The 22557-nt window shown below is 35.3% G+C and overlaps 1 protein-coding gene across 2 annotated transcripts in view; it reads right to left on the bottom strand.

Moving 5' to 3' along the window:
- The window catches only part of VPS50 (VPS50 subunit of EARP/GARPII complex), a 134496-nt gene that overhangs the window by 108254 nt on the left and 3685 nt on the right, over positions 1-22557 (bottom strand). For both annotated transcript variants that reach the window (XR_009008899.1, XM_028162274.2), the window contains exons 2-6: positions 18256-18324; positions 5943-6065; positions 3485-3556; positions 1268-1321; positions 395-465 (exon numbers count right to left, since the gene is read on the bottom strand). Coding sequence is in view for 1 of the 2 variants with exons in the window: in XM_028162274.2 (XP_028018075.2) it covers positions 395-465; positions 1268-1321; positions 3485-3556; positions 5943-6065; positions 18256-18324 (389 nt within the window). In the remaining variant the exon portion in view is untranslated. The remainder of the gene's footprint in view (positions 1-394; positions 466-1267; positions 1322-3484; positions 3557-5942; positions 6066-18255; positions 18325-22557) is intronic.

The following is a 22557-nucleotide window of genomic DNA, read 5'->3' as shown; positions in this document are numbered from 1 at the left end:
AAAAATGAGACTATTTTGTATGTGTTTGGTTGGGTTTTTTTAAATTCATTTTCCTAGTAATTTGTTTTTATTGCATTTTACAAAAACAGTAGTCTGTAACAAGTTGGAAATTAAAAAAGAAAAAAAAAAAAAAAGACTGGTCCTTCACCAAAGACAGTTTGAGAAGCACTGATTTAAGCAACACAAAAACAGTAATATTTTTAATCCATAACTAGATTTAAAGACATTTCTCACAGACCTTCTTAGTGCAGTTTTTAGACCATTATATATGTTCAGTTAATGAATGGCATTCTATAAACCACAATCATCATAAAAGAAATCAATTTTCCATGACAGTTTCACAGTTTCTCTTAAATGTTACTCAGCCTGAACAAAGTATCATCAAATGCAATACCTCCTCCCATTTGTGCAGATAACAGCAGCTAACTGAAGACCTGTCTGTAATGAGGTAACTCTTTCAAGTTCCTATGGAAAGATTAGGTGTAGGTTACTGTTTGAGGCATTTTATTTTTTTTTCTTATTGGTATGGTACTCTAACAAAAACTTTACTGGGCTTCAAAGAAAAGCCTGCTTGGAAAACAAAGTAGCAACAAAAATACCTGAACTTGAACATTGTTGGTATATTTTTCCACAAAATTATTTTAAATAACCACTTTCAATTGATTTTCACAATGTCATGTGACAAAATATTTAGGCAGTATTGCTTGTAAGGAAATCTAGACCCAACCTCTTTAGACGGGTGTAAATAAATACTAATAATATATCCGTTTAAATGTTTCTATCCAACAGAACTTCACGAGGTAATCAAGGATATGACAAATATGATTTGTTTGCTAAGATGCTTTGACAATGAATGTCTTCATTTGAACACTGTTAGATATTTCAATGGATTTTGAAGTCTCTTATTTTCTGATGAAAGGGCAGATTCAGCTAGACAGTTCCAATTTTATCATATTTTAAAGGTAGACTGAGCAGTCATTATTGATGATCTATGAGTTACAAAGTGCACTGAAGCAATTTTCATTGGCTCTTCAAGTTAGGAAAACCAAATAGATTACTTTAGAATCAAATATAAAAGCTCTTCCACTTCTTGCAGGTTGGTAAATTCCCCAAATGAGAGAAAAAAACATACACATACACAACCCAAATAGAGTTAATATGCTGCTATAAACTATAGACAAAAGAATTAAAATATTTCAAGTTCCAAGTATAAGTCACTCAAACATTTTTAATATTTTACTATTAAAAATAACAAATGTTATCCTACCTTTACATAAGCAGGCTGTTTTTCAAGGATTAAATCTGCTACTTTTTTAGAGACCTATAAGAACATGCAATCAAACAAAGGAAATAAAAGAAAAAGCCTCATGCTTCCTATTACATTTTACATTTAAAATTTTAGCAAGAATATTCCATAGGTCTTCCTGATAACTTCTACAGCAAATATTGGCATGCTATGGCCACGTACATTTCTTTGGCTATGAAATTAGTACAAGAGGTATAGCATGTAGCACAGTACTTGGTCCTTAATAGAAACTCAATAAGTGGTCATTATTACTGTTAATAACATGAGTATCTGCTTTAACTAACATGCACAGAAGTATAACCATCTTTAAGGGTACAGGATTTGCTTTAAAAAAGATAGACTTGTTAAGATAAATAAATGTTTAATCTACTGAATTTATGGAAATACTATCTGGGAAACAGAACACCCTTTAAATCCTTTGTCCCGCCTAAGAAGACAAACAGCAGTTTGGTCCACTACTCTGAAAAACTGGAAACGTGTTTTCTGGAGCGCTATGAAGATACCTAAGGTTTCTTGGTCAGTTCCATGAAAAACAGTAATGTCTGCGAGTTAGAATTATAATGATTTTGAACATGAGGCTCTTATTTCACAATTTCAGGGGCCCCTGTAGGACTACGCTACAGAGGTACCACGTCCAGCATGAAGCATGGCACACCAATGGTAGTCAGTGAATAGCTGCTCAAGAAACACAACTGTAGCCCCTTCCCCAAGCCAACTGAGAACAAAACACTACACATACATTCAAAGATTGTGCTAATTCTTTCACGTTTTCTTAATCTGCTCTGAATTTGTATAGATTTGTATAGATATGAATGTGTATAGATGTACACAGACAGAAACCCACCTAATTTTTACCAAATTGGGGTTTTTTTATCACTTTATTTATTTATTTATTTGGGTCACTGCCTTTTTTTTTTTTTTTTTTTTTGAGTTATGGGTTTTTCCTTTTTCTGTTTTAAATAGACCATGTAGTTATTGTTAGTCTACACTGTGCTAGGCAGTTTACTGACTGCTTTTCCTACATTATCTCAATTAGTATTTATGACAATCTACTGAAATGGGTTACATGCTTCATTTTCCAGATGAGTAATCTTAAACATAGAAGTAATTCACCCACAGTAAGTTGCAAGGTCAGGATTCAAGGCCAGGTTGATTAAATTCCAAAGGCCACTGTGCTACACGGCCCTTGTGGTGGGGTTCATCCCCAAAAGAATACTATCACATAAAGTACAGAGATGGAGGAGTACATATTTAAATATGCTGAAACCAGAAGGCAAAAGGTGCCACCATCCACTGAACTCTAATTCTCCAAAAACAACAACATATTTTTACCACACAACCCTCTAGTGCTCAAGGCCCTTCCCCACACCAATGCTGCTACCCCCAGGGAGATCCAAGCACCCACTGAGACCTCTGGGTGTAACACTAAAGAAAGAGAAGTATATCCTCCTTTATTTGTCAGATGTATTATTAAAGACCATACCTTAAATTAAAATGGCTAAATGTATTACTATTGCTCTTTCAGTATTAAAAAATTAACAAGACCACTTAGTACCATTATTTAATCTTCTACAGTACAGTCTGAGTTTTATAAAAGGAATTCAGCCTAACACAAGGAAAATACAAAATCACAGAATTTTACAGCATTAGAGAAAATGCATTGCCCAACCTAACCCATTACTTCACAGATGAAACAAGAGATTTAGCAAGGTTAAGTGACTTGCCCAACATCACACAATAGTGACAGCAATTCAGACTTTCTGAATCTTAACCCTATAATCTCTTTGGACCTATTTCAACTAGAAGTGGGAGCCTTTATTCTGAGATAAGAAAGCTCCATCATAAAACTATGGGTAGGAAAGTCATGCATGCATGACAAGGAGTAATCTAAAAAGGTACTTAGTAATCTGAAAATAAGTTCAAAATTCTTTGATCACGTTTAGGATTCCAGAGAAAGAACTCCAAGTTCTAGAAGCACATCTATCAAGGTAATGTGAGGGAGACTGAATAGACAATAAATTTGAATATGTATAAATGTATCATTTGAGTCAAAGTCATGTTAAATAATAAGATTTGTTTAAAATGTTAGTATATTAGTTAAACAATAAAACCTGCAAACGTTACACCTCTCTGTTGTGTTTCATTTACAGTTTTGTCAGAAATGTGTTTTTTACTTACTGCAGCTTGCTGTTGTTTTAATTTGTCTCTGTACTCCTCTAATTCTTGCAAATTGAGAACAGGAGGGAGTTTCTAAAAAAAAAATCCATAAATAAAGAGTAAAAAATCAGTTGTTTAATTTGGTTTCACTTAACTGCACACCTGACTTAGGAACTACAACCTGCACATACAAAACGGTGTCACATCCCACTCCTCCCATCGTCCCCACCTCCCCACTAGACTCCAGACACAAAAGCCTATATCTCTGTTACCCAACCCCCTGGTACTCAAGCTCCATCCCCACCCAGCCCTGCTATCTCCACTGCTGCCACCTCCAACCTCCTGGAATCCCCACTACCACCGGGACTCCGGCCCCTGAGCTGGGAAACACTGCTTCCACAACCTGCAACAGGAGAATGTGAGAAAGTCCTAACCCTAATCCCCCACTCTACCAGCCACCATATACCCCTACTCGTCCAGGACAGAACTCAAAACATATTTCCCCTCTGAAATACTATGAATGGTAACTAAGCACTACAGTGTGACAGTGACAGCTGTTGGAGTACATTCTAGATTATACATACTCAGGAGGATAGTATGGGAACTAACAAAAATGCACACCATTGTGTAGATGGGAAACTCCCAAGTTAGACTTCAAGTCTCAGTCAACTGATGATGAAATTTCAGAATACGCTGGGTACTAATTCTGTATGTACTGCATATGAAGTACATATGCGTACTGCAATTGTTTTCATCTAAAACCCAAATTTTACTATTCTGAATTTTTTTTGAAGTTCTTATAAATGTAAAATGCCAATGTTATAAACAATTATGATATTGAGCTGCATCAGCTGCTTGTAAATTTTGGAGATTAATCCTCTGTCAGTTGCTTCGTTTGCAAATATTTTCTCCAATTCTGAGGATTGTCTTTTCGTCTTGTTTATGGTTTCCTTTGTTGTGCAAAAGCTTTTAAGTTTCATTAGGTCCCATTCATTTATTTTTGCTTTTATTTCCATTTCTCTAGGAGGTGGGTCAAAAAGGATCTTTCTGTGATTTATATCATAGAGTGTTCTGCCTATGTTTTCCTCTAATAGTTTTATAGTGTCTGGCCTTACATTTAGGTCTTTAATCCATTTTGAGTTTATTTTTGTGTATGGTGTTAGGGAGTGTTCTAATTTCATTCTTTTACGTGTAGCTGTCCAGTTTTCCCAGCACCATTTATTGAAGAGACTGTCTTTTCTCCATTGTATATTCTTGCTTCCTTTATCAAAGAGAAGGTGACCATATGTGCATGGGTTTATCTCTGGGCTTTCTATCCTGTTCCATTGATCTGTATTTCTGTTTTTGTGCCAGTACCATACTGTCTTGATTATTGTACCTTTGTAGTACAGCCTGAAGTCATACAACCCAGCAATCCCACTACGGGGCATATACCCTGAGAAAACCATAATTCAAAAAGTGACATGTACCACAATGTTCATTGCAGCACTATTTACAATAGCCAGGACATGGAAGCAACCTAAGTGTCCACCAACAGATGAATGGATAAAGAAGATGTGGCACATATATACAATGGAATATTACTCAGCCATAAAAAGAAACGAAATTGAGTTATTTGTAGTGAGGTGGATGGACCTAGAGTCTGTCAAACAGAGTGAAGTTAGAAAGAGAAAAACAAATACTGTATACTAACACATATATATGGAACCTAAAAAAAAAAAAAGGTTCTGAAGAACCTAAGGGCAAGACAGGAATAAAGACACAGATGTAGAGAACAGACTTGAGGACACAGGGAGGGGGAAGTGTAAGCTGGGATGTAGTGAGAGAGTGGCACTGACATATATACACTACTACATGTAAAATAGATAGCTAGTGGGAAGCAGCCACATAGCACAGGGAGATCAGCTCAGTGCTTTGTGGCCACCTAGAGGGGTGGGATAGGGAGGGTGGGAGGGAGACGCAAGAGGGAGGGGATATGGGGATATATGTATATGTATAGATCATTCACTTTGTTATACGGCAGAAACTAACACAACATTGTAAAGCAATTATACTCCAAAAAAGATGTTAAAAAAATAAATTAAAAAAAAAAATTAAGGCATGGGGTACTTATCATGACTAAACAATTATGTAAATATACTTTCACGATTAAAAGTTTCAGAGCTTTCCCAAACATATTTAGCCCACATAAAATAAGATAGAGACAGCATACTAAGATATTGCGTGATAACAGTTAAAAACCAAAAATACAAAAGTGTTTCCTGGACCAATATTCTATAGCTGCACTTAATTTTACATTTTTAAAAATACTCTCATCTTTAAACAATGCTGATAGTTCATTTAGTCACAATATGGTCATCATAGACCAGTCCTGGTATGAAAAAACTACAATGCCCCTAAAAAGCATTCATATCTCACTCACAAATTCAATCACTGAACAAAATAGGCTTTAGATAGGTTAATGAATTTTTTTTTTTACCTCCAGCTCATATTTAACAATATCAAATGAGTCCGTAGAAAAATACACTTGTTCGATACTATTAATTAGTTCTTGTTCAGCTTGAGGATCACTAGATTGTTCTCGAAGTTCTCGGAATTCCTCCTTTAAGGGAAAGGAAACCACAATTATATTACTTGTAACTGTTATAATTCTATCTGCATGGAAATAAATAATCATCTGTCTTAACACTGACAATTCTCCCAGGAAACATTCTGACCAAGGAGACAACTAATAGAAAACAGGAAAGTTCATGGAAAATTAGTAAACAGCCAAACACTAAAAACTACCCATCTATTGGAGGGGAAAACGAGCCAGTTTGAAGATCTAGATTTTATTTTCAATTCCTTGCATGCCAACTAGTAGCTGAGAGAATTGATGTTTAACAAAAGGAAAAAACAGACTACCTAATATCGATCATATATACATATCACATATATATACGTTTTCATCATCTAACAATGTTCTAAATCTCTCTCACCACAGATAACCAGCGTACATCTCAATGACTTTCAGGTCACAATTAGTATTGGAAGCCTGAACAGCAGAAATCCTTCCTTCTGCTGAAAATCTCACTGCTTGGCTAAGAAATACTGGTTCCAGAAACGGTCCACAAGATTAGTTCTGTAATTTTATGTCTAGAAAAGGTTCACAAGTTTAGCTCTGTAATTCCATGAGGCTTCCGTCAAGGTGTACTGATACTACAATTAATGAACTGATTATGAACCTAAAGCTCTGAGTTTGATAAAATGCTTGCTTTCTAATGATAGAGTATGGGGCTTCTATGGATTTATACAACAAAAAAGGAGCTTAACAGACAAATCCCTACCCCTAATGTCAGCATCCTTATCCCATGCAAGTTCACTGCATAATTGGATAAACCTTCAGTTAACTGGGAAATTTCAATAACTCAGATACCCACTCCCTGCCACACTCATTAATCAAGACATTATTATAGACATATAATTTAGTCATTCAGTTTTTTATTAAAATTAATCTCAAATACATTTAAGTACACAAAAAGAAACTAGTATTGGGACTTCCCTGGTGGTGCAGTGGTTAAGAATCCGCCTGCTAATGCAGGGGACACGGGTTCAAGCCCTGGTCTGGGAAGATCCCACATGCCGTGGAGCAACTAAGTCAGTGTGCCACAGCTACTGAGCCTGCGCTCTAGAGCCCACGAGCCACAACTACTGAAGCCCGCGTGCCCTAGAGCCCGTGCTCCAATAAGAGAAGCCACCGCAATGAGAAGCCCGCACACCTCAATGAAGAGTAGCCCCCACTCGTCGCAACTAGAGAAAGCCTGTGCGCAGCAATGAAGACCCAACACAGCCAAAATAAATAAATAACATTTTTAAAAAAGAAACTAGTATTTAAAATCATTTTACAGTCAAAATAATACTTAACAAAAATTCTTAATGAATCATCACTAATTAAATACACAAAAATTATATGGTTAATTTGAGGACAATATATTCCAAACAGAGATACTCTAGATTATTTTATTGCAGGGCTAGTTTTCACTTATAAAAAAGAGGCTAGCTTATATATCTTTTAGATTTTAATTTATATTTTAAATTGATAAAATTATTACTATAAATTTCCTCTTAGTATATTCAAGCTAAAAGAAAATATTAGAGCAATAAATCTGAAACTTAAGAGAATATTAACTGTTTACATTTAAAATTCCAATAAATTGAAAAGAGAAGGCAAAGTCATATAAAAACTAAACCTGCAGAATTAAGAGTGCATAAAAAAGAAAATGCCTCTTCGGTACCAAAACTCAACTTATAAAAATACACTAACCAAAAAAAAAAAAAAAAAGGTTAAAGACACAGCCATCACTGATTTAGCATGCAATTAGATACTATGAGTGTAGTAAGAAATCCAGCATCCTAACAGTGGAGCTGTATTTCGGTGGGGATTTATCTACAACCCACTAATCTGTGTAACACCTTGGACAATGGCACTGAAGAGGTTTAACAGACATGGGTTAAACCCACACCATTTGTGGAAGGGTTCCCAACTAGTTCGCCTATCCACAGGCAACCTCCCTGCATCCAGTGGAAATCTGAATCGACAGTGAGACATGAAATAGAAAAAGAGATGAGAAATTCCTGGCAATCGCCCTCCCTAAAGGGTCATAGGCATTTGAAATAGCAGCTTCAGATGCTGCAAGCTGAGGGAAGGAATAAAGCCCAAGTGAGGATATAGCAATGCTGCCTCCCTAGTAATTCCATAGCACCACTAGCAAATAAGTGTACTTGGTTCTATTCACAGAAAAATGGAAGATTACAAAAATTGCTAAGAATGAAAACCATCAGATATGAAACAAGCCAGGAATTCAAATAGACTGCAATGAATGAGCACTTTCATCTCAAATGTGTAAATGCCAATAGCATGTAACTACATGCTGTTCTCCCTATACTACCTAATTGATTGTTCTAAAGGTAAAGACACATAGGTTTTAGCTGCAACTCTGTTATTAACCTTGGACAACTTACTTAGTCTCTTCATGCCTAGTTTTTTTTCACCTGTAAAGGACATACATACATACACACACACACACACACTCAAAACGACAGTGAAACAAATATCCAAAGTTATTAAAAATGTCAAAGGGAAAGCATGATTTCATTTATAAATATTTCACAAGTGCACGTTTCACAAGTGTGATGAATCTGTAAAAAAGAGTACAATCTGTATATGCATATAAAAAGGTCAAACGCCATTCCTTCCTAGAGAACTAAGCAATTATATCACAGAGAGCAGACAAACTCATATAATTTCAAAGAAGTGACATGTAACACTTGACACTCTAAGTAACCTGGACTAAGGAGAGAGAGAAAACCAAGAAAGGCAGAAAAAGAAACAGCATACAAACCAGAATTCAAAAACAAAAACAAATGCCCAACACCATATCCCTATAAAATACCCTCTCCTTTCAGACAACTTAGTGGCTCCTGTGTGAAAACATACATCTGAACTCAATCAGACAAACTCCATTCTGCCTAGAATCCCAATCACCGTGTTTGTTCCCGTTAATCCCACTGCACTGGTTGTCTGTAAGACTCTGCTGCTACCCAATCATTCTCTAAACGTTTCATCGCTGTTAGTGCTGACAGCTCGATCAGATTACACATTTCTTGAGAACTGAGGTTTCTCCTTATTCTCCATCATTATGTTCCGAAGTGCCAAGGCACACTGTAGATAAAAATCATGAATCAAACTAAAATTAATTTACACAGTGAACTGTATAAAAAAAGGAATATATGAACAAAAGGAAAGGAAGAGACAACATGTTCTTGTTTTGATAGTCAAAATTTTCCACAAACTCCTAAGGAAAGGCTTCTTTCTTCTAACTAGAAATAATAAATGTAAAATGATTTTAGGGATATTTTATGCATGTAAATTAGAAAAATAAACAGAAACAGCTAGATGGCATATTCTTAAAACAATTACTCCATAATTTTGCCATTATATAAACTGGTTTCCTAGGATTCGAGATGTACAAAAATACATAATTCTTCATGTAAAAGAGAACCAGTTTTGCAAGCCAATATAAATGTATGAGGCAAAATTTTACATAAACAAAATGAACAAAAGATTTCCTACAAAAATATTTTAAAGGCACAATCAAGGGAATAGAATAACAAATGAAACTCGTTATACCATATTAAAATACGTAATGTTTTTAAAAGTTACCAAGATTAGATGCTTTAACGATGCTTGGTAATAAAATATTTCAGCCTTACAGACTGATATTAATAAAATGTTTTAAAGAATTGTTATAGTAAAGTTTATGACACATAGTAACTAATAAATACATATTATCATTAATAATAGTGGTATAAATGCTCTGCAAACTTTGAAAATCCAAAAATAATATGTCAACAACTACAGACCATCAAATGTGCCACAACTTGCCTGCTGATGGTAGGTAATCAACTACACCTAAAAAGTACATGAACACCACCCCAGAATTAAAGCTGGAGAAAAACTACAATTAAAGTAATGAGTTTAATTGTAAAGGAGATAAAAACAAAAGTACAAATGTCGAAAAAGTACAAATCAAACCTCTCTCCCATACTATCATCAGGAAATAACCTGCCTATTGGCAAAGCTCTAGCATTAACTTATCTTTCCCGGTCAAGTCATATATTTCAATTTAACAATTTCTTTTAAAATTCCCACTATGTAAAAATTCTCTGTACTAGGTCATACAGAAACAAAGATGAGTAAAATACAAATCTTCCCACAAACAGTTGCTGAAGTAATAGGAGGGGGTTAGATGAATAAACAATGACGATGCAGGGCAGAACATAAAGGAAATACAAACAAAATGAAGGGCATCAAAGGATAGTGAGTTCACATCTGATGGAAGAGGTGGCATTTAGAGAATATGAGAAAAGGTAAAATTTTAAATATTAGAAATTGGGGGAATAAGGTTACAAATATAAAGCAAAGCAAAAGCAAAAACAGTGGAGTGGGAAAGCATACAACAGATTAAGGAATAGAGGATGGCTTCCCGCAGGGCAGAAAAATGTCATGGGGGAGAGATGTCTTTAAAATTCAACACACTTTTATATATACTAGAACCATATTTTTCCTTTACTAAAAATATCTTAACACATATCACTGTGCCAGACACTGTAACCAAAAAGTAAGCATAAACATTCAATATTTTCTTAACATAATAAACCAAGCAGGAATATTTTAGGAAACTGGTAGATAACGAAGAAGTCATTCAATACTTTAGAGGCTGTCTTTTCCAGCAGTCACAATACACTATAAGGTTGCATATAACACATACTACCTAGCCTACTCTTCTATTTTGATCATCTCCAAGATAAAGCTACGTGAACATACATATTAAAAATGCATACCGTAAATGTAACTTTATGAAAAATAAAGTAAAACAATCATAATAAACATTTAAGTCAACATCTTTGATTTTAGCCGAGCCATTTTTCCTCTGAACGTAACAACAAAAGGTTACATGAGAACTGAGGATTCAAGTCTATAAAACAATTAGAGCCCTCAAGTGTAAGGTGTTACAAAACATTTCCAATATATTTATGGTTTCTAAAGAAACCAGGCTATAATTTTACAAAGCTATTTCCCACTTAAGAGTTCACCTCTTAAGGGAATGCATTCAAGTTTAGGAGGGAAAAGAAAGACTGCAAATTTTATATTTAATGACTACTTCCAAATTACCCTAAATACCACACTAATTAAAACATCAACCGAAGCTCAGACTTTCAATCCTATTCACTTTTATAAACGTAAAAAGTTAGTTGTGAGGGCTTAACAGTTCTCCTTAACATTATTCAATTCAATATTCTCTTTGAAAAGGAATTTCATTTTTAAACCCACAGAACAGCCTGGAAACTTATCATCTGCAGTAGTAGGTTTTTATTCGAACAAAAAGATGAATTCAAAAATCTTCATTTCACAGGTCAGGTTTCAAAACCCCGAAGAAAATGCACAGTAGAATAAAAAAAAGAAATGCAAACCAACTTCCATCTCTGTACTTAGCTTATTAGACCATAGTTCACATTATATTCCGGAATAAATGCAGAATGCATTGTGTTGGGAGGGAGAAAGGAAGGGAGTAAAGGAAGAAAGTTTGCTCTTATAAAGCATGAATTTGGGTTTGCCAAGACAAAGGCTTTATTTTTCTGTTTGCATTTTTCATCAGCCAACAAAAATAGCTATTCTAAAAACAGAAACCATAGTCTTACCAAAGTTAACATCACATTAGAGCTCTAATTGAGAGCAAAAAAATGTTTATCTATCAAAAACTACACAGAGCTTAAAGGAAGAACAAAGACATGAAGTTTTCAATATGCAATCAGTATTATAAAAATCATAAATCACTGAACAAAAACAGGTTTTCTGTTTCCAAATGAAATAAGATTCAAGATCACAAACACCCTAAAACTATACATATAACATGTACATTTATAATGAATTGGCAGATGTCTGATTATGTGGGGAAATGGCACATTTTCTTAAAATCCCACTAGAACAATAATAATCCATCAAAGCAGCCGTTTCATCAGTTTGTGTGTGTGTTTTAAATAAAACAGAACTTTTCAAGCCAACCCTGTTTTTCTTCAGGCTCTCAGTGCCATCTAGTGGAATATTACTAGGGTTACAATTTGAAAGGAGGTTTCGGCAAAATGATTTACAGAAGATTTTTATAAAAGTTTATTAAAGTGGCATTATTTTAATCCAGCTTTATGCTTAAGTGATAAAAATAATGTATTTTAATCCTTTCTTCAAAATAACAACATTCCAAATATACACATATTTGTTTTTAAAGAAACAGATCTTGAAGGAAAACTGATTTTATTCATGGAAATGTACTGAATTACTAACACATACTAAAAATCACAAAACTGGAAAGCAAAACTTTCATATTTGATACCCTGCCAAATATTTTTAATTCTCTTATTCAATAGTTATGCTATTTTAACAAGTATTTTCCTAAATCTATTTCTATGAAAAAGAAAACATTAAAGATAATAGCTTTGGAGACATCAAATATATAAAATTTTTTAAAAGCTATCTTTAAAAATTTCTCAACTTCAGTGAAAAATATCAAGCTGTTTGCCACATGCCTGTCTAGCTAAAGCTGAAGAAAAGACACATAAGCTGAAGCACAGACAGAAAAGTCCAGTGTATAAGTCTTAATTTACGGTTTTCTGGTTTGTTTTTTAGTTTTCAAACACCTCATCAGACCCTCTCCTTAAAAGAAGAAATACTATCTATTCTGAGAAAAGACATCACAGCACCTTCAATCCCAGTGTCTAATGACGCCAGTCTTTCCAATTCCTACACCTTCTACATCCAATAAAATTCTCAGTCCTAAATCCTACTTTTAAAATGTCTCTCAAATTTAACCCTTTTCCATTTCCTAAACCTCATACTCTTATCTTATTAATCAGTATCCTGGTCTAGGATTGCCACTCAAATATCTATCTGTACCCTAATTATCTTTCTAAACAAATTAATCACCAATTCTAGAAGACCCTGCACTCACATCTACCTACCCCTAATCCTCTCCTAGCTGTGCTACCACTGTGCATACCTTAGTATAGACCTCTACTATACTCCTCTGCAATTATCTATTTTTGCTTGTCTCTCCTACTCAGGTTCAGGTAGGAATAGAGTCTTGTACCTCTTTGCATCTTCAAAACTTAGTAACAGCCTCACTCAATAAATGATTGCCAAATGCACTGTGTAAATGATATTTTATGATTTGCTACGAAAGAAGGGTTAAGAATATCAAAGCATCTGAAGCCAAGAGAAGCATAATTTCATTAATGGTTAAAAAGAACACAGTTAAATATTTTTAGCCATGAATGCCTAAGAAAAAGTCTAAATGATTCTGCAGATCCATGGTAAGAGTCCCTCTTGGTACCACCTGCAGAAGACACCTGTTTTAAATGAAACATAATCCTAAATTGAAATTTAGTGATTTATCCCAATCACTAAAGCTAAAAAAGTCTCCTAGTCATAATTTTCAATACTAATCCTGTCTAAATCAGACAGCAATAGACTCATCAGTTTATTCTTTTGACTGTATTTTTGTCATCTCTCTCCTACAAATATTACAATAAAGATAGTATAAAATATCAGAGCTAAAAGGGCTCTTAAATATCATCTAGTTTAATCACATGTTTTCACAGATGAGCACGCTGGGGCACAAAGCTATTAAAATGACTTCCCTTTAATAAGCTGAAAGTTTAAGTCCATACTTGAACCTAGCTCTCTTGGCTCTTATTCCAGCACTTTCCTCATGTTTTGGTAAAGTTCTGAAAATAAAGCTCTGTAATTAGTGTGGTTTTAGGATTCTTTTCACGGATTCTAAGAAGTCAGTCAAATCCATTTATCTTACTTCACAGAAGTATTCTAAAAGCTAGAAAACACTCTGCCCAAACTCCCAGAATGTTATATAATAGAAATGCTACACAGTAGGTAGGTACTCAATAAATATTTATGGAATAAATTAAGTATACAAACAAAAATACTTCTTATATTTAGACAAATATATTTTCAGGTTTTGACTGCAACAGCTATTTCTTTTGTCTCCGCACCCTATATGTTTCTTTGATGAAGAAAATCAAAGGCATAGTTAAGTTAAGCCAATCATGCAAGAGTAAACGTAGCTGAATCCTATTTGTATTTACAAGTCAGTAAAGTCAAGGCCTTAAAAAACAACCAAAAAAAAACCCTTATCTTTAAAGAATAATATCAGAAGGCAGTATTTCAGTAAAAATTCACAAACAATATTCATATTAGTACTCTTTTTCAGGTTTATGATATGTAAACATTATAGAAGCACTGTGGGAAGTTTACTTAAGATGTTTACTTAAGTTTACTTAAGATATAGATTTATAAGGTTCTGATATTTTTATTTTTTAATCGGGATTTAACAAATCCTCTCAAACACAGTCCCAATAAGTTCTATAACTACTAACCATGTGGCTATTACAATTATTATATAACAAATGTTGGTCTTAATTCTTCATAATTCTGTAACCAATTAAATTATCTAAAAATCTTTCACATAATTCAAACAATATACATTTCCTTAAATGGATAACAAGTTTAGTCAGTAAATACGATATAGATTTCTTATATCCTTACCTCTGCATGAAAATCCCATAAATTTGAAAACAACAGAATCCATTTCCCAGGAATGAAATTTTAGGTCATCACTAACTCTTCATTCTACTTTTTCCCACAAAAATTGCCCATAAAACTTCCAAAATTTTATCTAGAACGGTTCCTGTATTCCCGTTCTTTCTCCTCATCGCGTCCTCAGCTTGGCCGATGGTTCCCAAACATAGCTCCGCAATGGAATCAGCTGGGGATATTTAAACGCTACCGACGCCTGGCTCCACCCCCCAGGCGGTGATTTAATTGGACTGGGGTACGGCCTGGGTACAGGTAATTCTAATGTGCAGCAAATGGTTTGGGCACCATTGACCTTGGCTCTGAACTATTTAAGCTAAGATTTTTTTAATCTGCTCAAAGTTTCCTTTCCTATAGCAAATTCTGAAAAGAATCCTTTCTTTTTTTTTTTTTTTTTTTTTTTTTTACTTTCTGTACTATTTTCTCCACCAAAATTCCAATTTTCCAGTATATGGATTATTATTTGACTCATATCTCCTCTTAAAATGGGATATAGTGTCATCTTATCTCTAAAATGCAGAAATTGTACCAGATGATTTCTAAGGTTTCTTCCCACTCAGAATTTATATAGTTCTCAAGAAAAAAAAAAATCAATAGTACTTTCTGGATTATCAAGCTCACCTGATTCCCCTCTTCAGTTCTCCTTAACTATCCTCCTTTTCCTAATGAGTCGAACCATATGAAATTTGCCAATATTAGACCATTTCTAATCTAAAACAGCCATTTCACATGCTCCATCTTAATATTTCCCTCCTACTTATCCTTTATACAAGAACCTTTTAATGTAACACCCAAGCTAAACTTTCTTTCTTGAAAACCCCAATGAAATCTCAATTCCTTGTTACAACTTAGAATAATATGAGGACAAGAACAGGAAAAAGAAATGGGTCCATTCCTGAAGATGAAAGATGCCTTTTTTAAAATGTTCTACCTATACTTGAGAGATAGAGCTATTAAATGAATTAACGTTTAAAAGCTTCTCTCTACAAGTATTTACATTGAACACTTAAACAGTGTAAATTGATTTTTTGTTTGTTTTTTACTTCTCCCACTGGAATATCAGGGGAATCCAAGCTAAAATAATGCTTTTTTTAAATTGAGGTATAATTGAGATACAATATATTAGTTTCAGGTGTACAAAATAATCATTTGATATTTGCATATATTGCAAAATGATCACCACAATAAGTCTAGTTAACATCTGTCATCATAAACAGTTACAGAATTTTTAGAGAAAATTAAATTTATATGTATGACCTAACTATAAAGTAACATCTAAGTTGTGAAACACAGCATTATGTTTCAGCATTTAAGTTATACCAAGCTATGCTGTGTAAGGAATTTCTGAATGTGAGCCTTCTTAATTCTTAGTTTCAATACTGACTGTGAACTTCAACCACATCAAACTTAATCTGCTGACTGGAGCTTTGCCACTCTCCAGACCCAGCAATTCAATTTCTCAAAACCACCCAGAGTAGCTCACCCTGCAGTACTTGAGATGTTTCCAGAGAGAGCACAGAGAGAATAGACATAAAAAACTCATAAGGCTTTCTTAGCATAAGGCTAAATTTAAGCTGACGGCATTGATGCTAATTTTACCATTAGCTGTTTTACAGTTTAACTAAATTAGCTTCTTAGTGTGTTTCAATCAGCCCACTGCCCTAGGCTTAATCATCACCTGAACCATTTACACTTGCTGACCTCGTGATTCCAGACTGGCCTCTCTAGCCAGAGCCCATCATCTTAAAAGTATACACTGCTATTCATATACACGTATCTATTCTTTTTCCAATTCTCTTCCCATTTACGTTATTACAGAATATTGAGTAGAATTCCCTGTGCATTAATCAACTATACTCCAATATAAAATAAAGTTTTTTTAAAAATTAAAAACTAAAAATTAAAAAAATCTTTTTTTTAAGAATAAAGAGTATACACCGTTGATCACTGATGGGGAGAGGGTGCAGAGTCAGTAAGAAGACTATGTAATGAGATCATTATAAATTCTCTACCTACCACTAGTGGAAAAACATCACGGACTCATGGTTTAAAGACAACAGAAAGTTCCTATGCAATACATTCATGTATTTTTTAAAGAGGCTCACTTACCAATTTTACTCTGGTTCTGAAACATCTAATGCAATCTACTTCAAGGCATGTTCATAATGTCTGATAATCTTTTTCTTAAGTCAAAGAAATACAGAGAATTATCTGTCAATTAGGATTTATGGTTATCTCTTAGTTCCCAATTTTATCACATCCAATAGTCTTTTCTAAAATTATATAAAACTATTCAAAATGCCTCTTTATAGCTTCTGAGCCATTTCATGCAAAAGTGTTGGTTAGAATTTTATCATATTTGTATCTGACCTAATATAAAAGCTAAGCAGTAAATACAAAATTCACTTTAGGGGATAAGGCACCTCAAAGAGGTGGGAAATCATCCTCCTAAGCAGCTGACACTGAGGTGTGGTAAGAGGCCATATGATTGCTGATCAAGAGAAACAAGCCCTGTGTATTAAGTTGCCAGACACAGGAAACAAACAGTAGTTTCAAATATGATCCTCAAATTGAAAATCACAAGAGCAGACATTCAAAACAGGCTTTGATCCGCGATAGAGCTGCTATACGCAGAGGCAGCTGTGAGTGGCGAGGCCCCGGAGAGTGAGACAGCAGGGATTTATTTATTTAACAATGGCTAATATTTCTCCTGAGGGGAAGCCAGCTAGCCTTCAAATGACACCTATTTGTAGACTGCGAAGTTCACATGAATATCAGGGGATTAAAATCCAAGATATCTACAATTTAGCGTAAGCTGTGCTTTAGCTACTTACTCAAAAATCTCTGCTCCAGGGACTTCCCTGGTGGCGCAGTGGTTAAGAAGCCACCTGCCAATGCAGGGGACACGGGTTTGAGCCCTGGTCCAGGAAGATCCCACATGCCACGGAGCAACTAAGCCCGTGCACCACAACTACTGAGCCCGCGAGCCACAACTACTGAGCCCGTGCCACAACTACTGAAACCCACGCACCTAGAGCCCATGCTCCGCAACAAGAGAAGCCACCTTAATGAGAAGCCCGTGCACCGCAACAAAGAGTAGCCCCCGCTTGCTGCAACTAGAGAAAGCCCACACGCAGCAACAAAGACCCAATGCAGCCAAAAATAAATAAATTTATAAAATAAAAAAAAAATCTCTGCTCCATAACAAAAACATAATTTACTATGATTTTTGGCTCAGTGTTACAGCACAAAAAGCCATTTCATTTTATTTATCCAAATTACAGCAGATGAATCAATATGTTTCATTTACAGATATATAATTGCTTTCAGGCAAAGAATTTGATACAATAATAAACTCTAAATTTATCAATTTCCCATTTTCTGCTTCACTATAATGAATCATACTGCATCCCAATGAGTAATGAAAGCAAAAACAAGCCCCAAGCCTACCGCATTATAAAACTTTACCTAGCTCATCATAACAACCATCTGCCTGTGGGAAGGAAAAGCTTCTGTGAATCAATTATCCAAAGGCAACAATATTTTCTTAAGGAAGTGAAAAGTCGCGCTCATTCATGTAGATCAATACCTTTCCAGGGACCCGGAGACTCTCAATGGCACCCACATCACTGAGGCTCTCTGGGGGACTTTTCAGACCCTTAAAAAAAAAATAACATAAAAGGAATTTTAATTGTGCTGCAGAACTGTAACATGATAGAATATACTTATGGAAATAGAAATCACCATTTTAAAAACAGAAATTTTCCTGCTTTAAAATAGATAGAACATACGTTTCTAAAAACAATTGTCACAACACATATAGTACTATACTATTATTAAATTAAGTAAAGATGTACTTTCGGAAATTTAAAATAAAATTACTATATGGCACCTTTATACCTAACGGTTGAAGTCTAACTTAACCATGATTCAAAAACAACAAAAAGAAACTTGGGTGACAAAAAGCATTCTATAAAAGCACTTATCTATTAATCATGACCAAATGCACGTGTTAAAAAGGTCCAAGCATTATGACCCACAGATATAATATACCAACTGACTGAGCTAACCAAAGATTTTTAAATAATGATAATTGCTTAGTTAATACATAAGTAATCCCTAGATTTTATCATTTCTCACCAATGCACCCAATTTGTACTACATAATTGAGACTTAAATCTCACATCTCACTGCTTTAGCTCTTTATAGAAAGTACCTGGTACTTTCTATATTCACATCAAATGAGGGATTCTGAAAGTCTCATTTGTACCAGGGAAAGTTATCAAGACAGAAAGAAGTCAGCCATTTAAATTTTCTTTAAAAGCCTCTTTTTAACATAGTCTATTCAAAGCAGACACCTAAATTCCCTGTAATATTAGTCTATAAGCAAAATTAGCTAGTACATGAACTTGAGGAGAGATTTATGCTACTGTCAAGTTTCTGTCCTTCAGATACTCTATATTGGCTCTTTGGTGTCCTTGGTAACCAAAATATATGTTATGTTTAAGTTGATTATTTGAGTCTTAGAGTAGAACTTGCTCATTTTTAAATTACAGAGGTGTGTATTTTCTCTTCCCTATTATAAAATACCACCAGTCATAGCTACAATTTTTTATGACAAGGTGCTCTACCTCATCCCCAATCTTCCATTATCCCCAGAATACCACCCCCGCAGCTTTCTTTGTCTCTCTCTCCCTCTCTCATACTCTCTCTCTCACACACACACACACACTCTCACACACACACACACACACCCCACCCTCTAAAGAAACCAACCAATACTCCACTTTCAGAACTCCTCTATGAAGTTTTCCTAAATCTTATGTTTCAAAGAAACACTATTTCTCAGTAATGCTCATGGATCATCTCCATCAACATTACCCAGGGAAGTTTTTAAACATAAAACTTCCACATAAAACTTCTAGGTCCCACCACAGAGCTAATAAATAGGTATTTCTAGATTAGGACCAGGAGTTGCATTTTAACAAGCAACCTGGATGACTACTATAATCTCTAATGTTTTAGAAACCCCACTAGACATTTCCCAACACCTCTCCCAAAGTAGTGAAGTTTTAAATATTAAATATATATCTCTCTCAGACCCAAGAGAAGGGAAAGACCAAGTCCTCTATTTGCCTTTATAGCCCAGGGGCTAGCACAGTTCCAGGAACAGAGTAAGCACCAAAGAAATTAGTAAATTATTTGGAGTCTTAGGCTCCAATCTCTAACTAATTAGACCATCGTTCCCATGGGAATATGCAACTGACTTTAAAATGAAGTTTCTAGGGAAGTCTGCAGGAATAAAAAAAGCATACTGAGGCTAAAAGTCTTACAATGACTGAGAAAATAAAAGTACGAAACTACTCTTGTGTGTTTGTTCTTCCTTGTCCCAATTTCTCACCAAGAGTCATCACAAGGGCATAGCACCAAAAGTGGTAAAGAAGGCAAGGTTGGGTTATGGAATTAAACTTCTCTATACATTATATACACACGCTTATATACATTCAAACGTATACACATACATGAGAGTAAAACTTCATAATTTGATTCAAAATCACGACCACCCCTAAAATACCTTTTAAAAAAATAATTGTCATGACTTTTAAACAAACATTTTAAAAAGTATAGATTTGTTTAACCACTCTAATAAATTCTTGAAGGAATATATCAGGTGTAATTTTCTCTTTCCCCAGAGTTACTCCGTAAAGAAACCAATGCCTAAAACAAGTAAACAAGTGGTATATACCAATATCTAGAAAAAGGCCTTGCCTCCCAATTAGTTACCACACATGATAATTTGCTACTAATACATGACAACTTCCCACCAAATGTACAAAATAAAAGTAATAAAAATTGGAAACCCGGGCTTCCCTGGTGGCGCAGTGGTTGGGAGTCTGCCTGCCGTTGCAGGGGACGCGGGTTCGAGCCCTGATCTGGGAGGGTCCCACATGCCGCGGAGCGACTAGGCCCGTGAGCCACAATTGCTGAGCCTGCGCATCTGGAGCCTGTGCTCCGCAACAAGAGAGGCCGCAACGGTGAGAGGCCCGCGCACCGCGATGAAGAGTGGCCCCCGCTTGCCGCAACTGGAGAAAGCCCTCGCACAGAAACGAAGACCCAACACAGCCCAAAAAATAAATAAATAAATAAGTAAATAAAGGAGTAAACCTTAAGACCCCAAAAACCGTTTACTTAGTATGATAACCCTAATTAAAAAAAAAAAAAATTGGAAACCCTATGTACATGTTAGGAAGCAGGGGATTCACAGAATGGCTTCTGCAGACAACCTGCCTGTCATCATTCTCTAACGATGGTGACAGTAACTCACGGGCTGTTATAAGGGATAAAGGAGATAACATATATGAGAGGCCAAAAATGGTGTCTTATACATGGTAAGCACTCTTTAAGTGTTGACCATTATTCTGAATATCACAGAGAAATGCTTTTTTTTTTACCTTATCAAAACAGAAATAAAGAATTACGTAAATGTCTCAAAGCACAATATGACTCACCTGTATTTTAGGATTATAGATCTTCAACCCTTTGATTAGCAATTTTATAAATTTCTACTAACAAATATGAAGTCAGCATTTTTATTTTATCTTTGCCTCTTTAAAGCAAGAAGTCATGGTTATAAGTACAGTACTCTGCCTTTATTAAATTCAAACTTTCACTATAATCATTAACCATCATTTGATTTTCTTTTGTATTTGATTTTTGTTCTCATAATTTCCCCAGTTTAAATTTATATAAAATCCATCATAAATAATACCTGTCTCTGCAATTTTATTTCTTTGTCCAAATCAGATTACACTTCAGACTACTTCTGTTTTGTCTACATGAATACTCAATTTCCATTTATGAGACCAGCAACTTACATCCCAATGATCAAAAGGAGCCTGTGAGATGATTTGTGATTCCTCTTCTTTTCAGAAAAAGTTTCAGCAAAACTCAACAGAGTGTTTATACGCAGCCCTCAGTTTCTCTCAGACCCACCCTAATCAGGCTTTCCTCCTCACCACTTCACAGAAGCGCTGTTGTCAGGTCACCGATGACCTTATTGCTGCTCAGTCCAAAGGCTCATTCTTATTCTCACCTTCCACGGCCCATCTGTAGCATTTAAGACAGCTGATCACTCCCTCTTCTTTTAAATTCTTTATGTGGCTTCCAGGACCCACTCGATTTGGATGTTCTCTATCCAACAAATATTTATTGAGCATCTGCTACAGGACAGGTGCTCTTCAGGTTGCAGCAGACTGCTCACCTCACTGGCTGCTCTTTCTCAATCCGCCTTCCCAGATCCACCTCTTCTCCCGACCTTGAAACACTGAATCCTCAAAAGCTCCAACTGTGGACTCGTTTTATTTCTACAATCACTCCACTGGTGATCTTAGCCAATTTGTATGCCCTCTTTATTCTCATAACTCCTAAATTTTTATCTATACCCTGAATTTCTCCTCAGAAATTCAGGCTCTTCTAGCCAACTGCTTATTTTCTTTCTCCAAATATCCAAGAGGCTTTGAAATGAACAAGTCTTAAAACTTTCTCCCTTCCTTCAATCTGTTCCTCTCTCAGTCTTGCCCACCTCATTAAATGGCAATTCCATTCTTCTAATTGCTGGGGCCAAACCATTTGGAGTCAACCTTGAAGCTTCTCTTTCTCTCACAGCCCAAATCCAATCTATTAAGAAATCCTGTCAACTCCACATTTACGATACATCCACGATCTGACCTCTTCTCAACACGTCCACCACTTAGTACCCTGGGTGAGGCCCATACCGTATCTCACTTGGATTACTGCATTAGCATCCTTATTGGTCTCCCTGGCCTTGCTATAAGTGAGGAGAAAAGTAGAGGAGATGAGGTGAGGATGAGGGTCTATGTGATCAGGCTTC

Source organism: Balaenoptera acutorostrata, chromosome 7 (assembly GCF_949987535.1).
Source record: "Balaenoptera acutorostrata chromosome 7, mBalAcu1.1, whole genome shotgun sequence".
Taxonomy (NCBI): Eukaryota; Metazoa; Chordata; class Mammalia; order Artiodactyla; family Balaenopteridae; genus Balaenoptera; species Balaenoptera acutorostrata.
Note: the sequence above shows the minus strand (reverse complement) of the source record. Positions and strands in the feature narration are given on the sequence as shown.